This window comes from Stenella coeruleoalba, assembly GCF_951394435.1.
Source record: "Stenella coeruleoalba genome assembly, chromosome: 18".
NCBI lineage: Eukaryota > Metazoa > Chordata > Mammalia > Artiodactyla > Delphinidae > Stenella > Stenella coeruleoalba.
Window position 1 is genome coordinate 69,730,336 of NC_137164.1, and position 27,794 is coordinate 69,758,129.

At 40.7% G+C, this 27,794-nt stretch overlaps 1 protein-coding gene across 5 annotated transcripts; it reads left to right on the forward strand.

Annotated features, from left to right (window-relative positions):
• Positions 1-11: 11 nt before the first annotated feature.
• Positions 12-27,606, forward strand: BIVM (basic, immunoglobulin-like variable motif containing). Of its 5 annotated transcripts, XM_079902920.1 has the most exons (12): positions 1,308-1,515; positions 3,229-3,829; positions 10,039-10,168; positions 13,821-13,916; positions 14,211-14,315; positions 14,534-14,628; positions 21,523-21,655; positions 23,558-23,644; positions 24,594-24,690; positions 25,543-25,631; positions 26,390-26,477; positions 26,919-27,606. In XM_079902920.1, exons 2-11 carry the CDS (start codon positions 3,352-3,354, stop codon positions 26,457-26,459), a joined length of 1,380 nt encoding a protein of 459 aa, XP_079759046.1. In that variant the 5' UTR covers positions 1,308-1,515; positions 3,229-3,351; the 3' UTR covers positions 26,460-26,477; positions 26,919-27,606. The 5 variants fall into 5 exon arrangements, with proteins under 5 accessions (XP_079759043.1, XP_079759046.1, XP_079759045.1 ...); XM_079902919.1 differs by having other exon boundaries at positions 26,390-27,606; XM_079902917.1 differs by lacking the exon at positions 1,308-1,515 and adding an exon at positions 12-367 and having other exon boundaries at positions 25,543-27,606.
• Positions 27,607-27,794: the final 188 nt, after the last annotated feature.

Genomic DNA, 27,794 nt, shown 5'->3' on the forward strand with positions numbered 1-27,794 from the left:
ATCTCTCACTTATTTACTTTGCCGTCACCGCTTTCAGCGGACAAATAAATAGTAGCTGCCCAGTAGAGGGGCACGTGGGCCTGGAGGCACAGCTAAGATTTTTAAAAAAATTGTCACTCTGTCCCCCGCACGTGCAGAGGGCTGGTATAAAACACGATGAAAGGAAGGTGTTGTCAATGATATCTGACGATCGGTCGCCCGGCACAGCCGTCAGGGCGCTGTCCCCGCGCGCTCCGATGGGACGAGAGACGCCAGCCCCAGGGTAACCGGAGGCGCGTCGCGGGCCGACCGCTGGAAGCTGTGATCCGGGACTGGTGCCGGGCTCCGCTGCGGCCGCAGCGACCCGACCCCACCGGACAGGCCAGAGGTACATCGGGCTGTGGGCAGGGGCCGAGGTGGCCGCCGGCGACTGTGCGCTGTGCCTTCCGCCGGGCACTGGAGCGCTGCGGACCAGGCCTGCTGCCGCCCACCTGCTCTCTGCGTCGCCAACGCAGCCTGCGCGCCGGGGGGCCCTGGCCTCTCCGGTGCCCGGTGGCCATCCGAGTGGACGCCAGTGCGTGGGGACCCGTCCTCCGGGGAAGAAGTGGGGTGAAGAGCTGGGCCGCAGGGTGGCGGGAAGGGTCCAGGAGAGAAAGGACGAGTCCTCTCGGGAACAAAGCCCGATTTGGAGGGGCCGCGGGGATACCGGTGGCTGCCGCCCGGCGTCAGTCTCCACGCCACGCTCGGCAGGGCCCGGGACCGGAACGCGCGGCGGCCGTCCCCTTGCCCCTGCACGCCCGCCCGGGGCCAGCGCGGTCGCAGGAGGGGTCACGGTCAGCTCCGAAATCGTACCGGGAGCCTCCTCCTTCCCTTCCCCCCTTCTCTCGACCTTTTCAGCTGCACCCCCCAAACTCTGATGGGCCGGTGGAACCGCCAGCCAAAGCGGGCCTGGGCGGGGGTTTTCTTTACTGTTTCCTTTTCGGCAATTGTCATTAGTAATGCTATCAACCAGTGCATTCAAAAGTTCGAATCGGGGGCTCCCTCTTCTCCCGGGAGCAGTGATCTGCCCGCGTCCCATTCCCCCCCGGGCGTCCTGAGCACGCGAGCGTCCCCGGGCCCCCGGGCAGGTAGGAGGCTGACACCCCGCCGGCCTCTGCCAGTTCCCCGTCGCCGAGAACTCCGGCTTCCCGCCGGGCGGAAGGCGGGAGGAGGGGCCCGGAGGCCTAGCTGCGGGGACCCGGGGACGCGCGGCCCTCGAAGGCGCTGGGACCACCGAGCGGCGCAGGCAGGGGGCGCAGCCGCGCTCCTTCCTCTTCGCCCGCGCCGCCTCCGCACACAGCGGCTCCGCGCGGCGGGCACGGGCCTGCGCGATTGTCGCCTCCATCCTGGGGGCCTCCAGGCGCCGCGAGCTTCGCAGAGAAGGGCGGAGAGCCCTCCGCTCGCCTGCCCGGGAGCTTGGGCTCAACGCTGGCCGGAGTGCGGGAGGACCCCCGGTGTCCTTCGGAAGCCGGCGCCTCTGCCTGGGAAGGGGCTCAGGTCTGACCGCGGAAGGGGCGTGGAGGGCGTGGGGAAGGGTCTGGAGGGGAAGGACCGAGATCAGACCTAATGAGGCTTAGTGCGGCTGGCTCTCAGAAGAATATTACTTATTCTCCTTAGTAATAAAGACAATAAGTAAGTCCTCCTTAGTAAGTCCTTACCTGCCCCTGCGTCTAAGCGGCCTTCCGTGCAGAATACAGATCATGATAGTTGTCATACGTGGAAGGCTTTACTGAAGAGACTTTTTAAGATGTTTAGTTCTCTAAGCAAACTTGATGCTTAAAAATAAGGATTTAAGAATCTAACCAGAAAAGAGAGTGTAACCCAGGCCATGAACATTGGATTTACAAATGTTTATTTTACAGAGCAGTTCCTTCCAGGGACTTAAAAATCGTTACTCCAGCGGTGCATTTAAAGCTGGCCATTTTATAAAATTTCTTTTGCACAGAGTTAAACAGTACTTCTGTTGCTTGTGATATGATTTTATGAATAAATCATTAAGTCATTGAGCTTAGGTCCTGCAGTCACTTTTATTAGTAAATCTTCATACAGCATGACCTCGTTTACTGGATTAGGGAACCTCAGTTCTCACAGATGAGAGCCAGGAAGGAGAAAAAGAGTGCCCTTGGCTAGAACTCCAGCTCTTGATTGCTAAGGCCACTCCTGGTGGCCTTCTGAATCTAGGCTCCAAATCCCTGGCTTACAGTAATACCCAGCATGGTGCAGGGACTTAAGAATATCTGTTGATGAGACTTCTACAAATTGCCCTGGGGATACAGTAGGCAGGAAAACCAGACTTGCAGGAGACATTCATCATGTAAACACACTAACACACAAGGTAGAATTGCACCCTGGTAAAGACCTGTGAATGAGGTACGAGTCTGTACAGGGTGACCTGGCTTGGTTGGAGGAACAAAGAAATCATCCCCCTAGAAGGTGACATTTGAGCTGACATCTGAAGGATAATGGGAATTAACTAAATAAAGGTGGAGAAGAAGGAGTAGACAGCATTCAGAGAAAGGAAAGGTGGTCCATGGGGAGAGGAGAGTGAGGTGGGGGATAGACTACATCTTATTTATCCAGTCATCTATTGATGGGCATTGGATTGTTTCCATTTTTTAGCTATTCCGAGTAGTGCTGCTATGAACATTTTGTGGACATATGTCTTCATTTCTCTTAGATATATTCCGAGGAGTGAAATTGCTGGATCATATGGTAACTCTACGTATAGTGTTTAAGGACATGTTTTTCAAAGTTACTTGACCATTTTGCATTCCCACCAGCAGTGTTTGAGGGTTCCAGTTTCTCCACATCCTGTCTGATCCTTATTGTTAATCTGTTTGATTCGAGTCACCCTGGTCAATGTGAGGTGGTACCTTATTGTGGTTTTGGTCTGCATTTCCATGATGTCTGTTGATGCTAAACATCTTTTTATGTGCTTCTTGACTATTTCTACACCGTCTTTGGAGAAATGACTATTCTGATATTTTTCCCATCTTTAAATTGAGTTACTTGTCTTTTTTATTATCCTAAAGCATCACTTTAAAATAATTTTTAACAAGACAGATGGTCAGTGATCATGACTTAAGCATATAGTAGTTGTAAAATAAATATTTATTGAATGAAGGCATATGAAACACTTAAAATATTTTTTAGTGTTTTTGTAGTGTCTAGTGGATTGTTGATCTTTCTTTCTCTTCCCTCTTTTCTTAGGAGTCCATTTTTGCAGCGCTCACGTTGTTGTAGAATGCTGTAAACAATTGTCACAGCTGTTTTTCAAGAAATAGAAAGAGTTGCAACCTCTTCCTCATAACAGAACTTTTATAGTTGCATTCAATGCCTAACGTTGCAGAAGCAGAAAGGACAAATGATTCTGGAAATGGTGAGTGCAAATCTGAGAGAAGATCTCCTGAAGAGAATCTACAAGGTGCCGTACAATCTTTCTGCACTCGTGCCTCGGGAGAACCCTTGGGTCCCAAAGGAGATGGTCATTATCCATGGAGCTGTCCAGTGACCCACACTCGGGAGAAAATTTATGCCATCTGTTCAGACTATGCCTTTCTCAACCAGGCGACCTCAATCTACAAAACTCCAAATCCAGCCCGCTCTTCTTGCCTCCCCAATAGTACCTCTTTATCTGCTGGAAATAATTCCTCAAGATACATTGGCATCCCGACCAGTACATCGGAAATCATCTACAATGAAGAAAATAGCTTGGAAAACTTATCCAACAGCCTGGGCAAGCTACCTCTTGCGTGGGAAATTGACAAATCTGAATTTGACGGAGTGACCACGAATTTGAAACACAAATCAGGTAAGGAAGGAGCCATGATGTTCTCATGTGAAAATAAGGAGAAAACAAGCAATATATCTTGTTTAAACTTGCCTTCAGACAGATTTTCTTTTTATGATACCAAACAAGGCACATGGCTATCATGTTGTTTGTTGACATAGTTAAAAAAATAACCTTGGGCGTAGGACATTTAGTTCACTAATGTGTTGCCACTGGAAACTTCAAACATAACCTTTGCATTTTGAGAGCTTTGAACAAATCTAAGAGTGCTGTAAAACACAAGTATTATAGATAAGTACTCAGTAGTTTAGTAATGGTTAATGATGTGCCTAGAATAACATACTACTTCATGGTTTTGCAGTGACATGAATCATATTTCTCGATTAAATAGCTAGTTTTGGGGCTTCCCTGGTGGCGCAGTGGTTAAGAATCCGCCTGCCAATGCAAGGGCCACGGGTTCGAGCCCTGGTCCAGGAAGATGCCACATGCCGCGGAGCAACTAAGCCCGTGCGCCACAACTACTGAGCCTGCGCTCTAGAGCCTGTGAGGCACAACTACTGAGCCCACGTGCCACAACTACTGAAGCCCGCGTGCCTAGAGCTCGTGCTCCACAACAAGAGAAGCCACTGCAATGAGAAGCCCGCGCACCGCAACCTAGAGTAGCCCCCGCTCTCGGCAACTAGAGAAAGCCCGTGTGCAGCAATGAAGACCCAACGCAGCCAAAAAAAAAAAAAAAAATCTAGTTTTCTTTTTCTTTCTTTCTTTTTTTTTTTTTTGCGGTATGCGGGCCTCTCACTGCCGTGGCCTCTCCCGCTGCAGAGCACAGGCTCCGGACCCGCAGGCTCAACGGCCATGGCTCACGGGCCCAGCCGCTCCGTGGCATGTGGGATCCTCCCAGACCGGGGCACGAACCTGTGTCCCCAGCATCGGCAGGCGGACTCTCAACCACTGCGCCACCAGGGAAGCCCATAGTTTTCTTTTTTACTACATAACATTTTGGCTTTTCTGTTGTTAAAAATTTTTGAACACTCAACAGGGTCTCCAGGTACCACTGAGTAGGTTGTGCACTGCCCAGTTTAAGAGGGTGTAGTGTACAACCTTCACAATTACAATGTGGTGGTTCTGGAGCAGATACTAATGCTCTTCACTTTTTTCTTTTGAACTCACAGTAAGACAGGAATTTTGTGAGGTAGGTACTGTTGTCTTCATTTTATGGGTGAAGAAATGGAGGCATAGAGGGGATACGTTGCTTGGGCACAACTGCACAGCTACAAAGAGGCAGAAGTCAGGTGTGTACTTTACTTCTAGGCTTCTCTGATCGTTTTGTAAAACCTCTGTCTACTCATTCATTTGCCAAATCAACTGGTTTTACAGAATGTTATGTAAATTTGTAATTCTCGCGGTGTCCGGGGATTTTACTTTGTGTCTCTATTTGTGCGTGATCGGTCTATGATTTTTTTTTCATAATGTCTGTGCAGGTCTCCTAAGACATGTTTGGAAGTATTCTCTCTTCCTGTTTTTTGAGGGGTTTTTAGAGGGGTATTAAAAATCTCTAATTATGATTATGGAGTTGTCTTGATTCCCATCAATTCTGTCAAAGTTTAGTTTGTCCGTTTCATCTACGTTATCAAGGTGTTGACGTAAAGTTGTTTCTAACAGTCTGTTTTCTCCCTCTAACACCTGTACGGTCTTTAGTGATAACTCCTTTTTCATACCCGATGCTGGTAGTTTATGTTCTTTTTTTCCTACCTGGGTGTTTATCAGTTTTGTTTGTCTTTTGCAAATAATCAGCTTTAGCTTGCTAATTTTCTGAATTGTCTGTTTTCTATTTCATTGATTTATGATCTTTATTATTTCATTCCTCCTACTTACTTTGGGTTTATTTGTTCTGCATTTTCTAACCTCTTGATTCAAGACTTTTCTACTGAAGTATTTAATGCTCTAAATTGCTCACTCAGTACTGTTTTAGCTGCAGTCCACAAATTTTAACACACTTTATTTTTATTGTCATTTAATTTGAAGTATTTTCTAATTTCCTTTGTTATTTCTTCTTTGATACATGATTGTTTAGAAGTATGCTATGTTATCTCCAGGTATTTAGGGTTTTTCTAAGTACTGATTTCTAATTTAGTTCCAGAGGACATATGACCTCAGTCTTGTTTTATTTTTTAATTGAAGTATAGTTAATTTACAATGTGGTGTTAGTTTCAGATGTACAGCACAGTGATTCATATATATATATATATATATATATATATATATATATAAAATCTGAATATATATATATATATATATATATATATATTCTTTTTCAGATTCTTTTCCCTTATAGGTCATTACAAAGTATTGGGTATAGGTCCCTGTGCTAAGCTCACAGTCTTTTTAAATGTACTGAGACTTGTTTCCCGAGGCAGCATATGGTCTCTGTTGCTGAATGTTCCCCGTGCACCTGAAAAGAAGGTGCATTCTGGAGTTGTGGGGTGTCGTGTTCTAAAGATATTTACTGGATCAAAGTGTTTGAAAATGTTGCTCATATTTTCTATGTTGCTACTTAATTTTTGTCTTGTTCTAACAATTGCTGAAAAGTGATTAAAGTCTTAAAGTCGTAAAGTGTTAAAAGTCTCCAACTATGATTGTGGAGCTGTCTTTTCTCCATTTAATTGTGTTGATTTTTGTTTCATGTAATCTGAAGCCTTGTTATAAGGTGCACATGCATTTATGATTTTTATTTCTTCTTGATGAATTAACCCTTTTCTCATTATGAAACATCCCACATTATTCCTGGCAATATTTCTTGTTCTGAAAGCTACTTTGTTTGATATTAATATAGCTATTCCAGCTTTCTTTTGACTAATGTTTGCATGGTCTATCTTTTTCCGTCTGTTTATTTTCTTTTTTTAGAAATTTATTTATTTAATTTATTTATTATTTTTGACTGTGTTGGATCTTCGTTGCTGCACGTGGGCTTTCTCTAGTTGCGGTGAGCGGGGGCTACTCTTCGTTGCAGTGCACAGGCTTCTCATTGCGGTGGTTTCTCTTGTGAAGCACGGGCTCTAGGCACGTGGGCTTAAGTAGTTGTGGCTCGTGGGCTCAGTAGTTGTGACTCGCGGGCTCTAGAGCGCAGGCTCGGTAGTTGTGGCTCACGGGCCTAGCTGCTCCGTGGCATGTGGGATCTTCCCGGACCAGGGCTTGAACCCATGTCCCCTGCATTGGCAGGCGGATTCTTAACCCCTGCGCCACCAGGGAAGCCCTGTCCATTTATTTTCAAACCGTGTCTTTTTATATTTAAAGTTTGTCTCTTAAAGATAGCTGTCAAGTATATTCAGTGAATTGTTTATTTCAGATATTGTTTACTTTAGTTCTAGAATTTACATTTAAAAAAATAGTTTCTTGGGTTTGCTATCTTTTCATTCATTGCTAGAGCACCTTGTCCATCTCATAGAGCATAGTTATAATACCCACTTTAAAATCTTAAGCTGCTGGTCATGTCAGAGTTGGTCTTATCTTTTTTCTTGAGAATGTGTCACATATTTCAGTTTTCTCACATGTTCAGTACTTTTGGATTGTATTCAGGATGGTGGAAATGTTATGGTGATTTTGGATTCTGATATAGTCCCCCAAAGAGTGTTTTGTTTGTTTGTTTTTAAAATTTTAGCAGCAATTAATTTGGTTGGACTAAAGCTGCAAATTCTGTCCTCTGAGGACATCTCAAATCTCAGTTCAATTCTTTTAGCCTTAGCTGTACTGTTTGGGCTCTGCTCTGTGCATGCACAGTTCAAGAGTCAGCCTAAGATTTGGGTCAAATTTGGCTTCTTCCCTTCTCTGGCCCGATTTCTGGGATCCCCCCAACCTCACGTTCTAATGACGGTAATTGCCTGGAACTCTGTCCTGTGGTTATTTAAGTCAAAAAGATGGTGAGTATTCTAATTGTATTTGCTATCCTGGTACCTTTCTCTAAAAGCCAGTCTGGTGGATGTGTGTGTGTGTGTGTGTGTGTGTGTGTGTGTGTGTGTGTGTGTGTGTATTTTTGGTTTGGGAGCTAAATGGGTATGTTGTAAGCAGGGTGAGGGATGGAAGAAGGAATATCGCAATAACAAGGGGCAGTGGACAATGGTTAGTGGAGTTGACATGATGGGGAGATAGAAATGTTCAGGCATTGCTCTTTTATGCTCCCCTCTCAAATGTGGCTTCCACTTTGACAGAGCTTCCTTCCTCAAATTGACTGGAATTTTGCCTGTGGGACCAGCTCTCTCTTTGGCAGTGTGGAGATGTCATGAAGGATGTTCATATAGACCATATATACTTTTTTTTATCCCAGGGTTCATGGGAGTAAGCTAGGAGAGAACAGAGGGCAGGCTCAGGTGAGTCTTTGAGGACTGCAGGTGGGTACAGATGACCCTATGAGCTGCTGAGGTCACAGGTTACCGTGCTTCATTAGCCACTAAAAATCTAAGTGGCTGGAAAACTCCTTAGGGAATTAAGTCACGATTGGACAGTGAAGACATCTCAAGGAATGGTGGAAAGTAGATTTTCCATCTTCTCACCCACTAAGATTTATTTTATTAGTGAAAGAAATTTGTCAGAATGAGATTTTGCTCATGTTTGCCAGGGGTTGTTCAGCTCTGGGAGAAACTTTGCGTTTCTGTGAAGACTTAGGAAGAATAACTAAAGGGAAGGGGGAAAAATCCTTGTTTCTTGATTTTTCTAGTGTTCAATATTACGCCATTTTACAAAAATTAGAGAAATTCCCTGTGTAACAACAGTTTCTGAGGTCCAGCTGGGTTTTTTAAAATGTATTTTTAAAAGTTGGAGTATAGTTGATTTACTATGTCATGCTAGTTTCAGGTGTACAGCACAGTGATTCAGTTATACATATGTGTGTATATATATATTTTTTTTCAGATTCTTTTCCCTTAATAAGTTATTGCAAAATATTAAATATAGTTCTATGTGCTATACAGTAAGTCCTTGTTGGTTCCAGCTGGTTTTGGGCGCTAAATTGTTTCACTGTAGAATGAATAAAATGGATCCTTTTCCATGTTTGTTTTCTAGGCATATATCTATATAATCTATGTTTTATAATTTATGACTAACTCATAAAAATGAAATATTAGCTTTTATTTAATTTTTGTAACAGATTTATTTTGTTTAAAATATGATATGTGTGAGAGACTTTAAAGTGCACGTAGCTATCTGAAATGTTAATGGTGTTTTAGTGAAATGAGGCTTGGAGTTTATTTAATAATATTTTAATTTATATAATTTTTTGACTGGGCGATCAATTAGATGGAAATAAAAAAGTATAAAAATTAAAGAGTGTAAAGTCTCACTTTCATTTTTGCCTCCCCTTTTGTGTGGCTCCCAATTTCCCCTCCCCCTGTGTCTTTTGGAGAATGTGTGTGGTGTGTGTGTGTGTGCACGTGCCCACACATGTGTACATACTTGCACGCAGAAAGGAGACTTTGTTTTCCATTCTGGCTCCTGGTGCTAAAGTTGCATTTTAATAATGTACTTATGTGCATCATTCTTTTTCTTTTTATTTTTTTTTGCGGTACGCGGACCTCTCACTGTTGTGGCCTCTCCCGTTGCGGAGCACAGGCTCCGGACGCGCAGGCTCAGCGGCCATGGCTCACGGGCCCAGCCGCTCCGCGGCATGTGGGATCTTTCCAGACCGGGGCACGAACCCGTGTCCCCTGCATCGGCAGGCGGACTCTCAACCACTGCGGCCCCAGGGAAGCCCATGTGCATCATTCTTAATCCATTTTGTGGTCTCTGTAGGCCTGGAATTATTTTTAAATATCACATCATCGGATTACTGGATCTACTGCTTTTACTTTCTCAACAGAGTTACATTAATGTGGCTTTATTGTTTTATAGAAAGGTTTCATTTTCTGGAAAGTGGTCTAGTTAAATATTTTACTGTTGGTAATTTTATTTTCTAGATGTGGCAAAACATTTTGTGATTGATTATTTTACTAGCTAAGTAACTAGCTCAGAAATTGGAATATAAGAACCTGATAGGAAATAACATTCATGGTTGTTTAAATGTGTTTTTATTCTCTCTGCCTCTCTTTAAGGCAGGGATGTATTCTTGAAGGTACATGTATTTCTTCAATATGTTTGCAAATAGCATTTTCAGACCTAGTTACTTTTATATTTTGTTACATAATTAATTGTATTGCCTTGGCATCTTACTTCATTTGACTTCATTTTATACTCTTGTATTCTAGGCAATGGAAAGAAGCAAATTTCCAAGAAAAAAACTTCAGACAAGAAAGGAAGAAGACATCAAAGGGAGTGGCCTCAGTATTCTCCTCTTGAAGATATTAAGCAGCGGAAAGTATTAGACCTCAGACGATGGTAATCTCTAAAAATTGACCTTTTTTTTTTTACCTAACCACAGTACCATTGTCATACCTAATGAAGTTAACAATATTTCCTTCACATCTCATTTCCAGGCGAAATTCAGATTTCCCAGATTTTTCCAAAAATGTCTTCACACTTGGTTGTTCAGAGTGGGACCCACCGTGAACCACATATTGTGTTTGCTTGTTGTGGCCCATAAATCTCTTCTGAACTAGAACATTCCCCATCTGATTCTTCCCCAATCTGTGTGATTCCTTTCCTGCTGGTGGTCTAAATTACTCATATAATCTCAGTCCTTATAAACCGGAAGTTAGATATAAAGACTTGATAAGATTCTGGTTGAACATTTTGGGCGAGAATACTGCCTAGGTGGCCCTGTGGCCTTCATCCTGATATCCCATCAAAAGGTATATGGTGTCTGGTCATCTGATATTAGAGATCCTAAGAGTGATTACTGGATTAAGGAGGTGGCAACAGCCTTAGCCCACATTGTCAAGTTCCCTTTTTTCTTCTGGAACCATCAAGTAATCAGTGGGCTGACGGTGTCACTGGGTTAACATCTAGGTAACCATCAACGTTTCACCTCGTGGTTTCAGCCAGACCCATTGATGACCCCTGCCTGAATCCCATTATAAAATGGTGCAATTTCAAAATTCTATCATTTCTTCTGCCTTTACTAACTGGCATTCTTTTAACAAGAAAATCTTTCACTTACCAACCGGGGCCATTTGGTGACCTTAACGTACAGTTCCTATTCTAAAGAAAAAGATGTTTAATTTGTGATAGCTTTTAAATATTACTGATCTATAATTTGAGGTTTTAAAAATTCTTTTGTGTGAGACTTTAGAAATATTAGATTTTTTTCACTTATTTAATAAATATTGGACCATTTACTGTGGGCTGAGAATACAGAGATGTACAACATGGTTGTTTGTTCTCCAATCTAGTTGAGAACAGTGGAAAATGTAAAATATCTCAGGAAATTTGTCAGATGATGGGTGGGAATAAACAACCAACTTGAGAGGCGGTAATGATCACTGAAAGGCTTCACTGAGGAGCTGGGTCTTAAGAGAGGAAATCTGAGGGGATGGAGGGTCTAAAGGTCTTTGAACAGATGGTGGGAAAGTGTCTGGCAGGTTGGTAATGAAGAGTAGATCAGCCTGTCTGGAGCGAGGCTCAGAGAAGCTAAGAAACTTACTCAGCGTCACATAGCAAATACACAGGTGTGATATTGAAACTGAAGAGAGTTGGACTCCAAAGTCCATGTTCTTTCTTTCTTTCTTTTTTTTAAATTAATTAATTTTTGGCTGTGTTGGGTCTTCACTGCTGCACGCAGGCTTTCTCTAGTTGTGGTGAGCGGGGGCTGCTCTTTGTTGCAGTGCGCGGGCTTCTCATTGCAGCGGCTTCTCTTGTTGCAGAGCACAAGCTCTAGGCACGCGGGCTTCAGTAGTTGTGGCACATGGGCTCAGTAGTTGTGGCTCATGGGCTGTAGAGCGCAGGCTCAGTAGTTGTGGGCACAGGCTTAGTTGCTCTGCTGCATGTGGGATCTTCCTGGAGCAGGGCTTGAACCCGTGTCCCCTGCATCGGCAGGCGGATTCTTAACCACTGCGCCACCAGGGAAGTTCCCATGTTCTTTCTTTGTAACACACGTCACGATCTAGTTCTTGGATATCAGGCTAAGGATTTAGATTTTTTTTTCTGGAGTAGAGATAAGCCATTGATGATTTCTTAACAAAAGGATATTTTACAAAGATAAATTGTTAGTATCAATAGTTAGTATGTAGAGTGTATTGGAGAAGAGACACAAATCAAAAACATTAATTTCAGTTTTTTTGGAGTGAGGCTTTGTGCATTTTGCTCTGAATCCCTTAGACTTAAGATTTGTTATAACCACATATATGAGTAATTATATTTAATAGTATAATATGTGAGGACATAAAGACTTGGATGAGGAAGGACAGATAGGAGAAATAACCGAGGGGGAAAAATTACCAGGATCACAAGCTTATTTCCCAGAGTATATTACAAGATTAGAGATTGAATGGAAAGACCCACAGAAGATAGTAGAATGTCGGTAAAAGTTTTGAACTGGTCATGAATAAGACCAGTAAACAATTTTGGATTGATGAAAAAATGTGAAAAATCTTATAAGTGCCTAGGGTTGATCCCAAGGATTTGTGAAGAAGTGTTTCAGATGGAAGAGGGAGATTGAAATATGACAGAGTAAGGTCTTTTTACTCCACTCCTTCCCTCAAACCCATGTAAACAATAACAGCAAAATGAAAAATGTGGAAACCTCTATCTTCCATGAAGCAAAGAAATAGCATCATCCCCAAACCATAGGCTCTAATATATTTTTCAAATCCTGTGCATTCTGGACTAACAGAAAGGAGACGCCAAGAACTCACAGATTACTGCTGGCCTCAAACAATGCAGGTTTCTTTAAAGTTCATGGATGACCCCAAACTGTTTGGTGACTCTTTGGTTAGATCTAAGGGTATGAGCCGTTGATTCAGTGGGGAAGAATCTGAGTTCTTTGTGGAGATCCAGATTAGCACTACAGAAATGCAGAGAAGGTTGCAGAAGGAAACATTGTGCTGATTGCCACCAAGGTTCCAGCTTATCCCCTAGATACCAGCCGAGGACACTTTCTCTAGTGAATTACAGGGAAGGTGGTGATTGCAGGAGGGCAACACAGGCCACACACTTCCTGATTTCAAAACACATTACAAAGCTACAGTAACTAAGACAGTGTGGTACTGGCATAAAGACAGGCATATAGACCAGTGGAACAGAATAGAGATCAGAAATAGACATTCATGTAAACAGGCAAATAATCTTCTGCAAGGGTGCTCAGACCACAGGATGAGGAAGGCACTGTCTCTTCAGAAGATGGTGCTGGGAAAAGTGGATACCCACATGTGAAAGAATGAGGGATACCTTAAAAGACCTCTTAAAAGGTATTTTAAGACCTTTTCTTCACATCATACACAAAAAATAACTCAAAATTGATTAAAGACATAAATGTAGGACCTAAAACTATAAAACTCCTAGAAGAAAACATAGGGGAAAAGCTTCATGACATTGGATTTGGCAGTGATGTCTGGGGTATGATGCCAAAAGCACAGGTAACAAAAGAAAAAATAAACCAATGGGACTACATCAAACGTAAACACTTCTGTGCGTCAAAGGAAATAATCAACAAAGTGAAAAGGCAACCTACAAGGTGGGAGAAAACATTTGCAGATCACATATCTGATAAGGGGTTAATATCCAGACTGTATAAAGAACTACAACTGAAGTTGCAAATAATCATATGTGTAGCTCAACTAAGAGTTTACATCGAAATTTTAATTGTTGGTGTCTAAATTTATATATCTTTAATTTTTTTCCATTGGCTTGGGTAACATCCACTTTAACTAATAGTTAGTCATACTTAGCCATCATTCTTAAAATATATCATTTATTGTCATTATGCATTTATAATGTGTTGAATAAATATGAAAATAAATGAATAAAGATTTTACATTGGTGGTTTAAATGATCAAAGTTTTCATTATGTAACACACTCAGTTGCCATGAGTGTTCTATTTCTGTATGCATATTTTGTATTCATTCAAGTGAAAACAGTCTTTTATTTTCTCAGGTACTGCATAAGCCGACCACAGTATAAGACTTCTTGTGGTATCTCCTCATTAATTTCTTGTTGGAATTTCTTATATAGCACAATGGGAGCTGGAAAGTAAGTATGTTAATTTAGTGGTATCCCTGAACTCCAAATTCAAAAGTTATTTGGTGTTGCTTTTTCTATAATGGAAGATTTTTAAGAACAGATTTTTCATAAATTGGGGAAAAACTGCCGTATTTTGTTTTAAGCCTTTTAGCTAAAAATATGTGCCTGCATTATTTTTGATAAAATAAAAATGAAAAATACTACTAAAATTGTTTGCAAATCAGACAGACACAGTAACACTGAGACAGGTTATATTTGCATATGATTGGAACTGTGAAATGAAAGGCAATATTTCTTTCGTAGTCTTCCAGCTATCACCCAAGAAGAAGCTTTACATATTTTGGGTTTTCAACCCCCGTTTGAGGATATTAGGTTCGGCCCTTTCACTGGAAATACGACACTTATGAGGTACGAAGCCCTCGCTTAGAAGCAATACCTTATTTCTAGTTCTGCAAAATAATAATGCTGTAGATGTGCATTGATAGTAAACCATGCATCCAGCTGTTTGGGCCCAACCTCTGGTAGATATGCCAGACTTGGGCTCTGCCCGAATTTCTCTGGAATTGGAATAGTGCCTTCTTTCTTATGGAACTGTTGCTATGAGTGAGTCTTCTTGTTATTTTCAGATGGTTTAGACAAATTAACGACCACTTCCACGTAAAAGGATGCTCGTATGTTCTATATAAGCCTCATGGGAAGAATAAAACAGCTGGAGAAACTGGTAAGTAAACATATAGAAGATTTACACACACACACACACACACACACACACACGCTTTAGGATCCATCTTGAAGATTGGTTTTGATTCATGGCACATGATGTAAATCCAAAATACAGTCTATCACTCTTTATCCAAGGGGAAACCATAATAGATAATAGTAATATATAGGCCACTTTTCAATATACAGTTCAATATTTTAACTCTTTTCATCTTTGCATGAAAAACTTTTAAAGATTCAAGGCATGTCATAAACACTACTTTAACACATTGTATTGTGTGGGTCCATGGTGTTCGTGTGTGTGTGTGTGTGTGTGTGTGTGCGCGCATGTGCTTACTTGCCTGCTACTAAAACCCTTTCAGGAAGCGGCATGGAATTTGCAGTTCCTCTTCCTAAAAGGGAATGCAAGGATTTTAGAATATTTGATGTCAGACCTGCATAATAACATATAACAACAGGACAATGGACTATGAAAGGGACAAAGTTCTATTTTAGAAGGGTCTTGATTATAACAGAGAGTTTTGGAGTCGATCCTATGGATTGTTTTAGTTATGCTCTAGTTAAATAATTTGAATTATTTGACAATTTCCATTTTTAAAATTTCACAGTCATCTTTTTCTTTTTCTTTTTTTTTTTTTTTGCGGTACGCGGGCCTCTCACTGTTGTGGCCTCTCCCGTTGCGGAGCACAGGCTCCGGACACGCAGGCTTCGGACGCGCAGGCTCAGCGGCCATGGCTCACGGACCCAGCCGCTCCGTGGCATGTGGGACGGGGGCACGAACCCGCGTCCCCTGTGTTGGCAGGCGGACTCTCAACCACTGCGCCACCAGGGAAGCCCCTTCACAGTCATCTTTTGACTTTACAATCAGAAACCTACAATACAGTGTTAAGGAAAATTTTAAAGAAAATTTTATTCTGATACTTGAAAATTTTATTCTGACGCTTGTTAAAAGGGTAAGGAAGACTTTACTGAAGACTGTTGTAACGCAGAACTGGGATATGGGAGAGAGATCTGGCTCAACCCTGCATACAACAAAGACAGCTGGGAATTTGTAGCCAACTCCCAAAGTGAGCGGTTCCGTGGATGGAAAGTTATTAAGAGGAGACATCAAGGTGGGGCTGTGGAGAATCTTGCTAAATTGGCCTAACAGGATTCTTATAACAGGCAGGCCAAGGGTGAAGGGTGAGGACCTTCATCAGGTATTCAGGGTGGGGGGATTCTCTCTAAACTGATTTCAGCAGGAATTTTGCTAAAACTGGATTCAGCAAGGATGGACGCAGAAGCCCAAGATCCCAGCCTAGCTGAGGAGAGGGCTCAGAGATGCCTAACTGAAGTTTGGTCAAGCAGGGAGTCTGTCAGCAGAGAGGGTATATGGTTTATCAAAATCAAGGAGTGAACAAAGAATAGGGTATATTTCTGTTGACCTTTAGCAGGTCTATCAAGTTGGTTGTGAGTCAGGCAAACTTGGAGTTCATATGTTGGTTTCTGCACATACTGGTTTTGTGACCTTGAACAAGGCACGTAAACACTCACTTACTGAGCCACCCCATGGGGTCACTGTGAAGATAAAAGGAGACGTATTTGTAATACACTTGACACCTTGCTTGACACAGAGTAAGGACTCAATAAATGTTAGCTTTTATTCTTCCTAACTGAACTCTGTGCATTTGCAGGGGGGCCTGTCTTCGTGGGAAGCGCGGCTTTATATGGTGTGTAATTTTTTTTGTTTGTTTCCAGTGAGGCTGTCAACACTATCTCTCTCCGTAATTGATCAGGCAATTAGAAACTAAGAAAGAATATACTTTCCAACATACCTCAGTGTTTTTCCTTCGAGTAATAGGATAAACAAGCTCTTCTCTCCCCTCACCCCCTCTTTTTTGGGAGGGGAAAGGAATGGTTGCTGTAATTTCTTTAAATAAATTTCAATACTATATTTTCCCAGTTTGATTCCTGTGTTCATCGTCCCCATTACAACCCTTCACTCCTCGCTGTCTCTTTGTCTATGTGTGTTTCCTGAAGGATATTTGATCTGCTTCCCCCTTGGAATATTCTTGTCTTCCGCTTCAAGAATCAGTGGTCCCTTGCAAGCCCTGCCTTATCTCTGATGCTCGGATTTCTCTTAATTCCTGTAGTTCTGATTGTTTGCATCTGTTGTTTAGCATTTGGAGTGTGCAGCCTTATATTACATTGCATCTTTTTAACGTGTATGCCCATCTCCTTGACTGTAGGGAGTGCCCTCAATAGCCCTTTGATGCCCTCTGACCTTGCACGTGTGACCCTGGGACTTCTGATTGTGTTCAGAGTTGGGAGAGTATTTATTGCCTGTGTCAAGCAGAAGTCTTTTCTGTTCCCTCTCATTGTAGAAGAAAGAGTTGTAGAGATAGGCTTTTCTCATTTGTCTCTGGGATATTCAGTAGTGAAAACCATTGCTAGTTGATAGTGTGCATTAAAAAAAATACTTTGTATCTTTTGTTGTTGTTGTTTAGATGTTTTTTAAGGAATATCAGGCCTGTTTCCCACAACAGGCTTTAAGTTTTCCTGGGGACTACGCTTCTTTCGTAACTCCCTATTTGCTGATTGACATGCTTATTTCCAGTGGGCCTTCAGGAAATGTAAACTGAGCTCACTCCTGGAATAAAGACAGAATTAACAGATTTGACTATGAATATGAGTTGAAGTATTTTCTTTAGAGATGTAATTACTCATAATAAAAATTTGTGCCAGAAGTTGCCAATGTTAGCTCCAAACTATTGGTTCACTTATTATTCACTTCCTATTATTGTATTATTATTATTTTATTATTATTATTTGAGTAACTTCAAACTGTTGGTTCACTTAGCTACCAAGGATGTCTAGATTCATTTGTTTTTAATACCTAGCTTGAAAATTACACTAATATTCACGTATTTCACTTTTATTCTTCTGGTAGATATTGTAACTTCTTATATTCGCTTAGCCAAGAATATCTACCTCTGCCCTATCCTGACATAACTCATGTATACCCACACCCTGGCCATTGCTACCAGTTAACTACAGTGTCTTAATGCATCTTGGGTGGACTGTGCGTTCATATTCTGTGTTCCTCGTCCTCTGGTTTTCTCCAGTTCATACTAGACACCAGGCTGGATAAATTTTTTCGACGTGTGGTGCTAATATCCCTTTTTACTTTGGGAGCTCTCTCGTGCTTGCTTAAAGCGTAAACTCCTTATCGTCATTCCAGGCAAGAACAGATTGGTCTTTCCCTGCTGTCCTCCACGTACCAGTTGGATTTAAAAGATGTCAAGGGAGTAGGAGCCTTGCAGGATGATACTGTGTTGCTGGGTTACAGAATCTGGTCCTTGTCTTTGAGGGTATAAAAATACATCCCAATGAGTTCTTTTAGAGTTCTCTGGAGTTCTTCTATAGATGATAAGGCTTTACAAAACTGACTTGTACTCAACAAGCTCAAAAAATGTTAGAATGTTAATATATTAACTGAGAGTGAGAAATACACTATCAAAAGCACCAGGATTCTCTCGGCCGCTCAGGACATATACTGTTCTTCACAGTACAGCAGGCTGGATAATTCTAGTTGGTTCTGCTTTCTCTACACCATGCACATCATGGCTGTGCGTTTGGTAGTGGTTGCTTTGTCTCTTAAGTTTCAGATTTTTCGATATACTCTGGTCTAGACGCAACATCGTTCTGAATTTAGCTTCCATCTGTAACACATTTATATGTCTTCTCCTAAATAGAATCACTTTCTTGGATGACTAGCTTAATGTATTAAATATTGTCTTGACTGTCTTTTATTTCAGAGGGTGATCTTTTTCTGACCTTATCCTGAAATTCTGGGGGCTGCCCTACTGTAGGCCTCTCCACACTATCGTGCCCTACATTCTGAACTGGGCTACACGCTGTTCCCTGATTCCATCCCTCCCCTGCAGTGGTTTTGTTTTCTCCTCATGCTCTTTCCTCTGTCTGGATTGTTGAAATGCTGCCACTTGATTATGTTCTGTCTTGGATGCCACCCCCTTCTTGGTTCCTCAAACCTGATGTGCGCTTTCTCCTTTGAAGTACACCCTTTTTTTGTGGCACTGTCCTTTTCCACCCTATACCAAAGTTACTTGTTTTACGAGGGCAGCTTGAGGTACTGTGCATTCCTTATCTTTTGTTTCCCTATGGTTGCTGTTGTAGTTAGTAGATGCTCATAATTTACTTCCTGAGTTGAGTTAAATGAAATTTTCCTCTTAATCTTAGACCAGTGACTCTCAAAATGTGGCCCCTGGATGAATATCATCATCACCTGATAACTTGTTAGACACGCAAATTCTTGGTCCCCACCCCAGACCTACTGCGTCAGTTACCGAGGGGGTAGGTACCAGCAATCTGTTATTTAACAAGCCCTTTGTGCTCTAGTTTGAGAACTACTGCTGTAGTCTTTCTAAAGAGATGCTATTCAGCTTCTTTATAAAGAGTGTGGTCTTCCATTGATAGGAAATTCAGATAGGAATTTCCTTCCATTGATAGGAAATTCAGATAGGAATTTCCTTCCATTGATAGGAAATTCAGTGCGCAAATTTCAATCTGTGCTCAATTGAGTTTGCCTCGGGCTGGTGGGGGGCAAGGGGTGGGCACCTAGATTCCCTATACCTCCTCTTTGGCCACAGCAACTCTGCTTTGATCCCTGTTATGGACTGGGCTGGCATGTAAATTTCCCTTGCAGAAGGGATTCCATCTCAAAATATGTTTGAAAATTATTGATCTAAATTAGAGGTCTGCAAACAACAGCCCATGAGCCGGCAGCCCATTTTGTGAATAAAGTTTTATTGGCACAGAGACATATCCATTTGCTTACACATGGCCTTTGGCTGCTTTTGTCTGTGGCTGCTTTCAGCTACAGTGGCAGAGTTGAGTAGTGTGCATGTGCCCATGTGCCCATGTGCATGTGCCCATGATCCACAAACCTCCAACATTTACTAACTGGCCCTTTAGGAAAAAGTTCGCTGATTCCTAATCTAAATCCATCAGAATGTTGTCATGTAACCCTGAAGTAAGAAGAAGAAACATTCTTGAGGAGCATGATAATTACGCCAAAGAAGAAACACCACCTCTGTCCTCTAGAAAACTAGGACTTGGTCATAGAGTATTTGTAGCAGATGAAATACTGTGAATATTAATGAGAGCAAATGTTCATAACTATCTCATTTGCCCCTGAATATATTCTGGTATATTTATGTGACTACTATTCATAATCACAGTAACCAGCTGTTTCGTGTTACATTTGACTTAAGGAGGAAAGTGTGAAATACTTAAAAATTTCCATTAGGAAGTTACAATAAAGTTCTTTCATTAAAAAGTTTTAGTTATTTCGGATAACTTTTTACTTGGCATTTTCACAATTTTAAAAAGATTTCAAGAATTCTTTCTAAACCACTTATGTGTATAAACATCTTTAGTATTTACTGAATTTATGAGGAGTCTAAATCTATTTACATTCACTTACTATCCTGAAACATCTCTACAATCAAGTTCAACTACGGAAATGAAATATTGACCATCTTCTGAATTTTAGGTCTTATCATTCTTCATTTAGAGCTGCCCTTGGATGTCAGTTTTTAACTCATCTGGGGAAATTAACCCCAAACAGCAGAAAGACCTATTTATCCTTATGAAATAGAGATTTTAGTAGAACAGATTGCCTTGTGTGCAGGTATGCTCTGGCGGTATGCCATGAAGTAAATATCTGTGGGGAAGGCCGAGCTGAAACCTTGGAGAAAGAGTTAAAGACAGAAATATTACTGTCTCCTTGGAACTCACAAATTGTGTGTATCTGCAGAAGTTGGGGCGGGGTCCCGCCTCCTTGGCTCTTCTGCAGCCGTTGACCTGCCATTTTTGGTCTTCAGCTATTTCAGTGGCCAGAAAGTCAATCAGAAAAACCATAACTTGCAAGCTTTCATCGACTTAAACCATTTTTAGGATTTCCAGTTTTAATGGGCTATTTGTTCATGAATAATTTAGTGTCTTCCAGGAGATGCAAGTTAATGAAACCTCAGTTAATGGCTTCAAGTATTTAGTGCTGGTGAAAACTCGTTTCTTATGGTAATACTTTTGAAATTACTTCATAAGTAATATATGCAGCCATGGGAAATATACAAGGAGAAGCAGTTATTAAGAGGATGCTGTGGTACTACCAGCCCGTCTCTTAAGATGTTCTTATCACTTGGCTTGTGAAAGTGTTTCCTCTGGTTTGTGTGACTTCTGTAGAAGGGATTGAAGTGTGTGTTAGTGGGGAAAAGTTTTCATTTTTGGAACTTGTTTGGAGTTTATATTTATCCATATACCTCAGTGGTCTTCAGATTTGGATGTCCGCATTATGGCAGCTGCAAGGTGATCATTGTGGTACGGGAAGAATGTATTAGAATGTTTATATTTTAATCTAATTAAAAATGTCTACTTTTTGTGTATCTTTTATAAAGACATATTAGTACAGTAGTGTATGTACAAAGCTTATTAAACAAACATGCTTATAATGGGCATGCTTACTCAGAAATTTCAAGTGACAGATGTGTACAACCAGAGGAGTTGAGACAATTGCTATATACACTAGGTATTAGGTTTTACATGGTAATTAAATTTTGTAGACAAGCATGTATGCTATTTGAAGGTTTGGATAAGCAAGGACTTTCAGCTTTTTAGTTTGCTATTCAGGTTGCCTGAATTTCAGTCTAAAGGGTAAAACTGAAATCCATTAATTATTTTTTAACCTTTAGATAGCTTTTCATTGTTTTTCCCCAGCAACGTCCATGTGTTCCAAGTAATATCTTTTCTGTCTTTGAGTCCTTAACTAGTTGTTTGTATAAAGCATAGAGAGTGCTTTATGGTCCCTCAGTTGGTTTGTTTTTGTTTTTTGTAGCTTCTGGGGCCTTGTCGAAATTAACTCATGGATTGAAAGATGAATCGTTAGCTTATATCTACCATTGTCAAAATCATTATTTCTGTCCAATTGGCTTTGAAGCAACCCCTGTTAAAGCTAATAAAGCATTCAGGTAAGCATTTCTGTATTTTATGTGGATACTCCACCAGGAAAATATATTGTAGAAAGCATTTAAGAAATATTTGGTTGATTAGACATTGGAAGACTTCATGATTTGCTTTCCTTACATCAACTGAGACTAGTCTTTTAAACATAGTAGCTTAATCTTCTGCAGAATTGTTTGGTTAATTGTGCTTTTACATTATCCACTTAGATACTATTGTTAGAGTCATGAAAAGAGAAAGCCATTTGAAAAATCACTTTTATGTTTATTATAAAATGGCTGCAAAGGACTTTACATATTATGTCTCAGTGATCTCATCCAGGATCCCACAGGGAAAATGTACTGTGGAATCTAGTGCCAAGAAGACTGTTGCAACTGAGTACATTAAAAAGCATTTCGTTCCTTGTGGTGAATACATGAAATTTATCAGGGTTCCCCTTTTGTCCTGGCTACCAGGAAGCCTGCAGCCAATTTTTATTTCTAATATCAGGAACCATGTTACCCTAATGGTTATATTTGTTCCTTTGTTGATCCAAAGTTTCTATTTTATTAACTATGTATGTCTACTTCCAGGTAAACTTGTATTGTTTTAGAAGAGAGAGCCTGTAAATAAGAGAGGGTGGCTGAATGTTAATACTTTTTTTCCTCCCTAGCAAGTTTTCTTTTTGATGGGTTGAGATAATGCCAGGGTGGTTGAAAGCAGAGGAAGAAGTGTCCTATTTGAGAATGTTGAAAACAGAAGCCATGAGTACTCTGGGTAGAAGTGTTGATTGATAAGCACAGTTATCCTCACCCAGCTGAGTTCTGGTTTGTTCTATCTGGGTGGGTGGCATTGGTGAATGAGAAGGAGAACAGGCAGCATTGCTTTCTCAGCGAGGGCTGAAGGTCAGGCTGGGAGAACGTGGCTTGGTCATCTGGGGTAGGATGTGTTCTTTGAGGCTGGAGGCCATGTGGCCTTTGGGTGGGGAAGCTGGACGTTGTATTTTTGTGAACGAGAAGCAAGAGAAAAACCACGGTGTCTCTCCAGATGCTGAAGTGTCCTATTCATCTCTCTGGCTGTGGGGTTTATTGTGGTTTTTTTCTATAGTTTGATCCTGCAACTTCACCTTACTCCAGACACCTGTCAAATGTAAAACGTGAAGTAGGTACTCCTACTTGGCCCCCTTTAGAGGAGAGCTCTTCACCTCTGCCTGAACCTAAGAACCACCTGAGATGCTTTTACAGCTGTGTAAATACTTCCCTGTGCTCCACCCTACACCTACTTGAATTAGAGTTTCCAGGGGTGGGGTTAGGGTGTCAGTATGTTTAAAAGTTCTACAGGTGTATTGCTGCTTTAGGGTTTTATTTTTAGGATGCCTTTTGAAACTTTTTGAATGCAAACTGAAAGAAGAAGTGTAGCTTAAGGGTACTGGTGGGTAGCATGCTAGGATTTTTTTTTTTTCCTCCTAAATGCTGAGAGGTGGATTTTTAGCCCTATATTTTGTAAGAGGGGATCTAAACCTAAATTTTTTTTTTTCTGTATGCGGGCCTCTCACTGTTGTGGCCTCTCCCGTTGTGGAGCACAGGCTCCGGATGCGCAGGCTCAGCGGCCATGGCTCAGGGGCCCAGCAGCTCCGCCGCATGTGGGATCTTCCCGGACCGGGGCACGAACCCGTGTCCCCTGCATCGGCAAGCGGACTCTCAACCACTGCGCCACCAGGGAAGCCCTCTAAACCTAAATTTAATTTATGCTTTCTCTTTAATGGCCTTCAGATATTTGTTCAAGCCTAAACTCCAATATCTATTCTAGTGTTGGTGACTGCTATCTAGGCATAAACTTCAGTGTATCTTTTATCAGTATATAATTGAAGCAGTATTTTCAAGGAGGTGCATGACTTTATGAAGCTTACTGTGAATGTATTTTTTATTTAGCAGGGGCCCCCTCTCACCACAAGAAGTAGAATATTGGATCTTAATTGGAGAATCAAGTAGAAAACATCCTGCTATTCACTGCAAAAAGTATGTTAACTCCTTCCTTCTCCCCCCTTTTTTCAATTTCTGCTAAAAAGCCTGTTGGAATTTTGATTAGAGTAGAATCTACAGAATCCATAGTTTAGTTTGGGGAGAATTACATCTGAACAATATGGAGTCTTCCCATTATGAACAGAGACTCTATCTCCGCTTAATTAGAGCTTTAACTTCTTTCAGCAATGTTTTGTATTTTTAGCATAGAGTTTTATATGTATTCTGTTAAAATCTTCCCTAAGTGTTTATATTTTTTGATGCTATTGTAAATTTATTTAATTGAAGTATAGTTGATTTACAATGTTGTGTTAGTTTTGGGTGTACTGCAAAATGATTCAGTTATATATATATATATTTTTTTTCAGATTATTTCCCATTATAGGTTATTACAAGATATTAAATATTATTCTTGCAGATTGATTTTTAAAACATTTCATTTCCCAATTATTTTCTGTTAGTGTACAAAAATACAATGGATTTTTCTATATAGGCCTTAAATCTTGCATCTTTACCAAATTCACTTATTGGTTTTAGTAATAGTTTTGCAATCCAAAGCAGTTACAAATTGCTTTGGATTTTCTATACACTCAATCATGTTGTTTGTGAGTAAAGACATATTAATTTATACATCTCTTAAAAATGTACTTGACTCCAATTAAAAAGGAAATATCGAATGTTTCTATGTTACCCTGCAGGATGTCATCTAACAGGCTGATATATAGTTATTTCATATGCAGAGTAACCGTTTTTAACCTTGGCAATAGTTGGATAAACAGAACTGTCATAAAAACAAGGATTTATGAAAGCTTATTGGATGCAACAATCCTGTGATAAGAGAATTATTGCCATGGTGCTTTTGTAGCAAATTGCTCATGTGAAAAGTTCCATTACAATAGTATTTTGAACTTAAAGAAAACCGTGCTTTATCCTTCCTTAACAATAGGTGGGCGGATATTGTTACTGATCTAAACACTCAAAATCCAGAATATCTAGATATCCGGCACTTAGAGAGGGGGCTGCAGTATCGAAAAACAAAGAAGGTAAGAACACCACTGTATTTCGAAGTATTTTTCAACTGGCCAAAATGCAGTTATTTTACCCAGTACTCTAAGTTGTAAATAACAGAAACCCAGTTCAGACCATTTTAGACAGAAAAGTGAAAATTACTTTAAGGACACAGGGGTATCTTTAAAAGGAAAGGTTAAGAAGTCTAGCCTGGATTCAGGGGGAACTGGTACCACGCAAGAGAATGTTAGCAGGGGCCAGGGAGCTAGTCTGTCTTATTCTCTTGGGAGTTGTGTTGTCCTTAGCTGTCTATTTGTCTATTTACTTCCCGAAGATCGTCTTTCAACTTAGGTCTCCGTTTCAGATGAACGGTCGAGACTAAGACTGGCATGCCTCCAGCCCAGTTCTGTAGACTTGGCCCAGCTTGGGTCAGGTGTTCACTCCCAGGGCGATTAACTGTGGCCATGGGGCAGAACCATGTGGACCAACAAGGCTGCTGGGGGTGGTTCTCAGGGAATGGTATGTTCTGTGGATTGAGTAGACATCCCATCCATATTATCCTACTATCATATGAAGAATGCGTAGGAGGGAGAGGAAGAGGAATGATCTTGGTGTTTGGAGTAGTCAGCTTGGGCGGGTACAGCGTGTGTGAGTGGTAGACAGGCATATGGGGGGAAGGGGTTTTGCCTCCTGTGGGCATTGTTATATTTTTGTAAAGGCAGCTGGTCAGGAAAGATGCAGGATAATGTGATCTGATTATGAATCAAAGGATTAGCACTGTTTTGATGCAGGTGAAGGGGGAAAAATAAGGGAATTCATGGGAACCCACATGTTAGTATAATTAATTTCCTATCATTTTCTGAACCCAACATTTTTTTTTCCCTCAGGTTGGAGGAAATTTGCATTGCATCATAGCATTCCAGAGACTTAACTGGCAAAGATTTGGCCTTTGGAACTTTCCATTTGGAACCATTAGGCAAGAATCACAACCTTCAACACATGCCCAGGGAATTGCCAAATCTGAGAGTGAGGACAATATCTCCAAGAAGCAGCATGGGCGTCTGGGCCGGTCTTTTAGCGCTAGTTTCCATCAGGACTTGACATGGAAAAAGATGTCAAGTATCCATGAGAGAAGGAACAGTGGTTACCAGGGTTACAGTGATTACGATGGGAATGACTGACCATGCTGCGTACTGACGACTTGTGTTATTCACGCAGCTGGTCTATACAGGACTGCATTAAGGCAGTGCAAGATTTTAAGTCTGTATTAAATAGGAACATATCTTGTGGTACAACACATAACCTTGTAGTTTCTCCAGTAAATAAGCTTGTATATGATTATGATGGGTGATTTCCGGTATATAAACAGATAAGCACAGAGTTTTTTTGTCCTTTTAAAAGTTAAGAGTATATAAACATTCTGGGCAGTTTCACAAAGTCCAATAAAATTACACATAAACAAATCAGACACAATTTCACTCAATAGCATCACGATTTGAAATACTTAAGCATGAAGTGATTTCTTATGACTTGACCCCCAGATATTTGTTGCAGTTTTGTTCCCAAGCTCAAAATGTAAGGTACTAAGTATCTGCCCCCCAAAATTGGGGCTGCTGATTTCTAGTTTTTCTCTAGCGGTTAAAGCTCATTTAAAATGACTTAGTGAGTCTAGAAATTATTTTACTTGTAGTGGTATCTTGCCTGCCTCATTTTTTTCCTGATCAACTTTCTCAGGATTCTCAATAAAGAGGCAAAAGAGAAAAGACTCAAGATACTGATCTTTTCTATTGGTGCAGATGGGTGACTTAGTGCATCGATTCAGGTACTCTTGACTTTCTTGGTATGTTACTGTCAAATGCTGACAAGAACTTTAGGTCTTGAAAGACTCATAAGTCTACAATAAACCTTGCTTTAGGGGTAGAGTAAAAGAACAAGTGGCATCTGAAGTTTCTATACCCAAGGTAACCTGTGAGATGAGATCTGATATTTGACTGGTCCCCCAGTATGGCATCATATGTTGATAACAGAATTAAGGACGCGTTAGGAATACCCCATCACTCAGAGGGCAACTATCCGTATTCCAGACTCTGAGCTCTTTCCTTTTTAAAAACATGTAGACAATTAGCTGCTTGAAGTGAGTGTGAAATAGTTCAGAAAGTGTGGATTTCATGTATTTAAGCTCCTCTCCAGTTGCTGTCAGTTTTTCTTCTGCTGCCAACCTGTGACTCACAAACAACTAGGATCTCTTGTTCTTTCATTTCAGGGGCTGTTCTGGGACTCAAATCAGTAACTTGATTATTACAAGGTGCTGAATATGTTGGTAACCACATCGTAATACACCTCAAGGAGAAGGTTCAGATTTTATTTTTTAAAATATTTTCATTTTCTTCTCTTTTGAATTTTATATCCATTTATCCACTCAGACATGCCTAGCCTACAGAAGGGGATATATATTATGAAATAGGCATTTTTCTGAAGAGAATATTTTGCTTGAAATGCAAAGGACTGAAAGATTTGTAGGTTGTTGATTTTGTTACTTCATACTGGAACTTTTAAGAAGTTTTCATCAATAAAGTTTTGTTTTCTACTTTTAATCATGAGAATGTTTTGAACCTTTGTTTTAAGAAGGGAGTACCCTTATAATCTTGTTTGAAGTACATGACACTTTGTCAATTCTGTGTAAGTAGTATAAGAAACATCTTCTGTCTGACTTTTATAATCAGTGAGACAATATGCATATATCTATAATTTTAGATTTTTGTTTAGACTTTATAAGAGGAAATAGAAAACTTAATTCTTTAGCGTGAACCAAATTAAACTGTAATTTTTGTAGGTCAAATACGGTTGAATATCAGCAATTGCATATAGTTCAGCCAAATATTTCAGAGAAGAGATTGGTAAAGAAAGGAGATGAATGCAACATAAAATAGAGAATATAGTGACATCTAGGAAAAGAGGATGAGTTTATACGTATTGCTTATTGGCATAATCAACTTTTATAAATGTCTTAATATATCCAATCACTTAGTAACTTGGCTTACAAGTTTGGCATTTATCAAGAGCACACTGAGACTTACAGGGACTGCTTTTCCAGAATGTGTAAGCAAGTGACTGCACCTTTCTCTTTCAAGATGAGTAA